The 7,460-nt window shown below is 29.2% G+C and overlaps 1 protein-coding gene across 1 annotated transcript; it reads left to right on the top strand.

Moving 5' to 3' along the window:
• Positions 1–1,502: 1,502 nt before the first annotated feature.
• LOC107460258 (cysteine protease XCP2) lies at positions 1,503–3,070 on the top strand. The gene is made up of 4 exons (XM_016078610.3): positions 1,503–2,014; positions 2,105–2,340; positions 2,413–2,553; positions 2,658–3,070. The coding sequence occupies exons 1-4, from the start codon at positions 1,546–1,548 to the stop codon at positions 2,871–2,873; spliced, it is 1,062 nt and encodes a 353-aa protein (XP_015934096.1). The 5' UTR covers positions 1,503–1,545; the 3' UTR covers positions 2,874–3,070.
• Positions 3,071–7,460: the final 4,390 nt, after the last annotated feature.

The following is a 7,460-nucleotide window of genomic DNA, read 5'->3' on the forward strand; positions in this document are numbered from 1 at the left end:
AATATTTTTTATATAATAATTATATTTAGATATAATAATATAAAAATACTTTTTGTTTATTTATTATGTTAAAAATATATTTTTTATTAAAAAATAATTTTTTAAAAAAGTATAAATTATATGTTTTAAAAAAAATATGTTGTTTTGATTTTTTTAATGTTTTTATTTTTACTATTAAATTTTGTCAAATATACTAAAATAAAAAATATGAAAAGAATATATTTTTCTAATGATTTAATGACATTCAAACAAATAAATTATCATTAAAATTACTTTTTTTTACTAATATTTTTATTGCTGATGTGAAAAATAATTTACTCATCAAAGCAAAAATACTAAGTCACTCTCGGAACATCTTAAAATTTCTCATTGTATTGTATTTGGTAAGAGATGAGTGGCTACAACTTTATAGTTTTATACTACTCTCTCTCCCGGTATAATAGTATATAGTGGTTTTTTTATGACTTAATTGCCTTTATTTATACATATGGTGATAGAAAGTTCTCTTGTAATCAAGAATCTTATATACTCTAAAGCATTCTCAGACTAATTTGAATATCCTCCATTTCTGCTACATTCAGGTCCCCCTTTTTTAAAAAAGATTAATAGTAATAAATAATTAAATATAATTTAATTTTTTAAAAAAGTTTATTTAATATTTAATTTAATATAAATAAAAGTCTAATCTAACTTAAATATTAATGATTTCTAATATCTAAAAAGTAATAATATTAAAAAATTTGAAAAGATATTATTACTAATATTTTTAAATTAAATAAAATTTTTCAAATCAGTGAATTTTTTTTTTGTAAGCGTCTTTCTTGATTCATTTAGTATTAATTCTCTATGTTTTAACTACTATAACTGAGAAATCTTTTTCAACTATAAATATTGTGAAGAATAACTCATAAACAAAATAAAAGATGAATTTCTTGCTAATTATTTTTTAATTATATTAAAAAGAAAATTACTAAAAAATTTGATACAGATTATATTATCGATAAATTTTATGATACGAAAAATTGACCACTTTATTAATAAAAAATACATATATATATTTTTTGTATTTTAAAATATATTTTCTATCGATATATTTTTATAATATATTTTACATTATATAATTTTTTATATAATTTTTTAATATTATATATATTATTGGACCATGATAATATTTTTGTATCTGTACCATCTACATTACTTAAAATGTGACAGAATTTAATATATATACATGACGTATGAAGGCTCTCCTACTGCACCGAAACGTATACATTGTAATAACTTAGATTATATTGGCCACATAATTAAGCCATGTGATTTTATGCTTTGATGTAAAGCCAAGTGAAAGTACCAATCCTACCTTAAAGACTACTACTACTACTACTACTACTCTTCTAACTCGATCATCGGTATATAGCAATTCCCAACAAACTTTACTTGAAAGCAACCGCACCCGATGCATATATATATATATACATCATTCCCTTTCTTCATTCTTCACCATTCCTTCACTTCACTTCACTCTTGTCTTGAATTCAATTGCATGCCATGGCCTTACGTTGTTCCTTGTCAAAAACACTGATCCTGACCTGCACCTTATGCTTAATATTTGTGCCTTTGGCACATGGCAACGATTTCTCCATTGTAGGGTATTCAACAGAGGACTTGAGGTCCATGGACAAGCTCATTGACCTCTTCGAGTCATGGATGTCGAAACACAGCAAGATCTACGACTCCATCGAGGAGAAGCTCCTTAGGTTCGAGGTTTTCAAGGACAATCTGAAGCACATTGACGAGAGGAACAAGGCTCTCACCAACTATTGGCTGGGGCTGAATGAGTTTGCTGATTTGACGCACCAAGAATTCAGAAACAAGTACCTTGGTCTCAAGATTGATCACTCCTCCGCAACAAGAAGAGACTCCTCACAATTCGCATACAGAGATGTTGATTTGCCTAAGTCAGTGGATTGGAGAAAGAAAGGTGCTGTCACCCAAGTGAAGAATCAAGGCTCATGCGGTAATGTTTAGTTGTGTGTACTTCAACTTAGAGTTGAAGCATGGCATTTTATATATTGCATGTTCATGAATCATTCGAATGTAATTGCAGGTAGCTGCTGGGCGTTTTCCACTGTTGCCGCGGTTGAAGGAATCAACCAGATTGTGACAGGAAATTTGACATCCTTGTCTGAACAAGAGTTGATCGATTGTGACACAACTTATAACAATGGTTGCAATGGTGGTCTCATGGACTATGCATTCTCCTTCATTGTACAAAATGGTGGTCTCCACAAAGAGGAAGACTATCCTTACATCATGGAGGAAGGCACTTGCGACATGAGAAAGGTAACTAACTAACCAACCAACTTACTAACTTATAATAAATAATTGATACTCAAATAATACTCAAACTGCCAGGAAGAATCTGAGGTTGTCACCATCACCGGCTACCACGACGTGCCGCAGAACGACGAACAGAGCCTACTGAAGGCACTTGCAAACCAGCCCCTCAGTGTTGCCATAGAGGCTTCAGGAAGAGATTTCCAGTTCTATAGTGGGGTATGTTCAATTATTAAACTAGCTGAGTTTTTTAATAGCATATTACTATGGTTCTTAACTTATAGAAGAAACTAATGTGAATGCAATTTGATTGGTATGTGAAGGGTGTGTTCGATGGACACTGCGGAACAGAACTTGATCATGGTGTGGCTGCTGTTGGTTACGGAACATCAAAAGGGTTGGATTATATCGTAGTCAAGAATTCATGGGGACCAAAGTGGGGGGAGAAAGGATACATTAGGATGAGGAGAAACATTGGAAAGCCTGAGGGTATTTGTGGTCTCTACAAGATGGCATCTTATCCCACTAAGAAGAAATAATAACACTCCCATGTCTTGCAACTTTGATTCTCTTCTTTGTGTTGTTCTCTCTTTCATTATTCTGCACTCTCCAATGTCACTTCTTCTCCCTTCAAGCAATGTACCCACTTCTCATAATAATCTTAAGTGATTTCATATACTTTTCCCATTATTATCCTTGAATAATGGACATCCATTCCCCCATTTCCATATCGTAATTATGATTGCATCCTTTATTTTTGTATCTACTTGAATGACAATAGTATTTAGAGTAATGTTAGGGAGAAAATAATTTAAAACGGAAATATTTGATAATAAAAAAGATTTAGTCAAAATTAGTGTAGAATTTATTTTATTTAACATACATTCACCAATTAATGATAATTATATATATATAACATTTAAAATTATATATTTATTATATTTAATATTATACATTTATTTTAGAGATATTAATAAATATAAAATAAGATAAGTTTAAAGTAATTTAAACTAATTTTTATTATTTTTCAAACATTTTTGTAGTCTCAAGAATATTCTATTTTTATATAGAATTTAAGCTAACGTATGCCTATAAAAGTTTTTAAATTTTTTCTTTAAAAAATAAACAAGTATACTAAAAATTTAAATTTTGACATATATTAACTCAACCCTTTTATATGGGCTAAGTTTTATGCATTATGCACCTATAATATTTGACATTGAGATTTACAACCATGGCTTAGAAAAATTAGTTTACAAAAGCATATATGACCATTAAATTCACTAACACAGTATAATATTTGACCATTAAAAGATTTAATTATTCAATTTATCTTTATAGTTTCACAAATTTTTAGCTAGATCATTATAATTTAAAAACTTGTAACTGAATCACTCTATTAGATAAAAGCTTTTATTTAGATCCTTTCTAACTATTTCTTTTGTTAATTTTTTTTGACATATTTATATTTGTATTTGATTTAGAATGAATTATACAAGATACTAAAAACAAATATCTAAGATTTGTTGTGTTTTTTTTTTTTTAAATAACTGATACAGATTTAATTACAAATTTTTATTTAATATAAGAGTTTAGTTATAATTTTTTAAACTAAAATTTAATAAAAAATTTGATAAAATTATAGAAACAAAAAATAATTAATTATTTTTAAAATTTCCAAATTTAATAGCTACTTATGACTCTTAAATTAGATAGGAATGTTCATGGGTCGGGTGAAATCGGGTTTGTCCTGACTCAGACCCAGTCCTAAATATACACTGGATCTATTTTTTAGACCATAACTCGGTCCTAGACCCGATAAAACCTAAATATTTTCGGGCCACAACTATATCGGGTGAAAACCGGGTCTTTAAAGTTTTAACAATAATTTATAAAGAAACTTATTTGTGATACACTTATTTATAAAGAAAAAACTTGTTACTGAAAAGTTGATATCCATATTTGAACTTAAATTTGTCCATAAATTCTAATTTGATGCTTTTATGATCTATTTTCTAATTCAACAAGTGTGATTAAAAATAAAATAATAAGCTTATAATTAAGGGTTTGTCTAAAATCAGCCCAAGTCTTTTGAGTTTATTTGATGCACCATATAATTTGAAGCGTTAGATTAGATTGATAATAGATCTAATAGTTTATATTTAATTTATAAATAAATTATTAAAAATTACAGTAAAAAATAACAAGTCTTTTTGATATTTTAAAATTGGTCCCATATAAAATTTAAGTAACAAGCTCCCATTTAAGATGCTTGTTGTCGCTTCTTCCCCTTCGTGAGGACCTCTTCCTCACCAGGTACCTTATGCTTGCTGCCGCTTCTTCCTCTACCATCTTTCTCACTAGATACCTTCCTGTTTCAACGCAATTTTTCGATTTCATCGAAATTCTCTTAAATTCGTTTCAGACGCGGTGCCTCTTCAATTCTACCGGGATCCTCCTTGGTGCCATTATCACAAGGATTCTCATTGGGACAAATTAATCTTCAAGGTTTTATACTTTGATAATTTCAATTGTGTGCATTTTACAATTAACATATGTTGATGATGATGATTGTTTTGTTTCGATGTGTGATTTAAAAAATTTTATTTAATCTGCCACCAGCTTCGTGGTGCTGGTGTTCCTCAATTTGTTCTGCTGCACCGCACTCCTCTTTGTGTAAGGATTGGGGTTTAGGGTTTGACTTGTACACCCATCTTCTACTACTCAATTGAAGTTTTAAACTTATTTCTTTTAATTTTTTCTTTTCTCATCATTCAAAGTTTCATCATATGCTTCTATTATTTTGATTAATCATAATACTGGGTTATCTGTTATTTAGATTTCAAAGAGTTGAATTTTTTGGTACTTTTTATTGTGAGATATTTATATCTTAATTTAGAAATGCTAAAGATAAGTGGATATATAGATATTTACTTTTGTATATTATAATCTGTTGTCTAATATTAATTATTTTTTATTAATTTGTATTATATTTTTAAACTGAAGCAATTCATGAAAATACATGATAAACTGTTTTTTTTTGTCTTCTTTCTTTTTTTACCTTTTTCTCTATTTTTAATATTCTGTATATGAATATTTGCTAAAGTTTTAGTTATATCTTAGCTCCCTTATTGATGAATTTATGTGCCAATTAATGATGTTTGCGTAAGATTTTTATTACTGCTGAGTATTTTGAATCATCTTTATTCTTGTCAACACATATCTTAAAGTACGCTTCAGCTAGATGTTCGATCAATGGTGTTTATGGAGTTACTTTTCAAATTAGAAGTATTCATTTTTTTTCACTTTCAACATTTCTTTATTTTTGGTATATTGATATCTTGTTTTGCGCTATTCACATTGTCCTAAAGCCTTTAAACTTCACCCCGCTCTTCATGTGCAGTATGTGATTATTGTACTAAAAGGGTTAGTACCCATAGCTTTTGGTGGGAATGAGCAGCTTGCAACTTATGGTGAATTGGTGTCCGTTGGTGGTCTTAACCCCGACATAAACAAGAAGCTTAGCATTGGAATCGCTTCAATTCTTGAAAACAAGCTGTTTGTGCCAAAGTCAAGATTCTTTCTTTTTAGCATTTTAATTGTCTGGATTAATTTTTAGTTGATTTAGTTCTTTATTCTTGTTTTAGTTTCTCTGCTACTTTTTACACCACTACTGTTTAGTTGGTTGGTTCATAATTTCAAACCTTCACTAATAAATTAATTAAAGGAGTATAAGTTATTAAAGAACACTTTATTTCTTTAGCACACTTTGAAACTTGTCCTTTTGAACATGGTGACTTCTCTGGTGGTTGATCTTCCCAAACAATTGAAGTAGTTCACGATGTGCAACCTCCTCTAACACACAAGGAAGATTTTGCCTTATGGGTACTAAGCTGGTTGTATATGGAATATTCGTTCAATTCTAAGTTACCACCAAAGGTGACAATGTCAATCATTTTATTTCCTATGTGTTTTAAAAATTTTGTAAGACCTAGTTATTTTCTGCTCGCTGTTGGGCTCTCTAGTGACCTCTTGATTTTGGATTTGATTTTTTATCTTTTTTTTGTTGCTTTTAGATTTATGAAAATCATGTACTAATAACAATAACCATAGACTTGGTTTTGGGACCCTCCAATGAATTGAGAAAGACCATTATGGACAACGCTAGTGAGCATTGGTTTCAACTCAATGAACTCAACCAAACATAAATTATTTGTTATTTGTATACCTTAGTTTGCAGTATCTGGTTTTAATAATGTTAAGTTGAGACAGTTAATTGCTTGTTGTAATTTATGTTATTTTCTACTAGTTTTCAAATTTGTTAGTTGCAATTGAGGTTATTTGATACTAATACTTTTGCCTGTTTCGTCGAGTTGTTTAACAATAAATATGGATTGAGGATTCCAGACCTAATAGATTCACTTAATACCTTTTTGTTTTGTTACTGGTGTTAAATTATGCATGCAAATTGCTGCCACAAGTATTTCTATATAAGTTTATTTTTTCCTATGCTTGATTCAAGATGCTTTAACGCGTAAAGAGGCTAGATTTTTCACATGTGCACCCGAAGTTTAATCAGGCTAGAATATTTCATGAATAAAGACTAAATCCTCAACCAAGAGTTCAATAAAGACCAACCTGAAGTACTACAATTAATGCCACTATCCCCATAAGGTGGCTTTGTTTATTAATATGTGACACAACGTCACAAAATATTTCATAATCATCTGTAGTTCTAGTTTTTGACTTCATCTTTCATGATGGACACCGAAAATAAAAATAGTTCATTTACTAGATGAATATTATTATCCACTTATATATTATTTATTTAACTCTGAATGATACCCAAGTACAAGACATAAAGAACTATAAAATGTCAATCAAGACATAAAATAATAGCACAATCAACTATATATTATTCATTTTATGTAGTCTAGCAATAATCATCCAAAGGTAAATACATTCACTAAAAACTGAATAAATCATTCACCCTGTTCTAAAATTTTTAAGATTCAAAGTGATGTAAACATATTCCAAAATCAAAATTAATAAAAATAGAAAACACAAAGGTATTTAAACCCTTCTTGGATTGATGCAACGGATGGTTCACAACTCTGCCTCATCAT

This window comes from Arachis duranensis, chromosome 8, assembly GCF_000817695.3.
Source record: "Arachis duranensis cultivar V14167 chromosome 8, aradu.V14167.gnm2.J7QH, whole genome shotgun sequence".
NCBI lineage: Eukaryota > Viridiplantae > Streptophyta > Magnoliopsida > Fabales > Fabaceae > Arachis > Arachis duranensis.

Excerpts from the sequence above, each read along its gene's own strand:
- LOC107460258 (XM_016078610.3), top strand. The coding sequence starts at position 1,546 with ATGGCCTTACGTTGTTCCTTGTCAAAAACACTGATCCTGACCTGCACC. Across the intron at positions 2,015-2,104 it reads GAAGAATCAAGGCTCATGCG|GTAGCTGCTGGGCGTTTTCC; the intron begins GTAATGTTTAGT and ends ATGTAATTGCAG. Across the intron at positions 2,341-2,412 it reads GCACTTGCGACATGAGAAAG|GAAGAATCTGAGGTTGTCAC; the intron begins GTAACTAACTAA and ends TCAAACTGCCAG.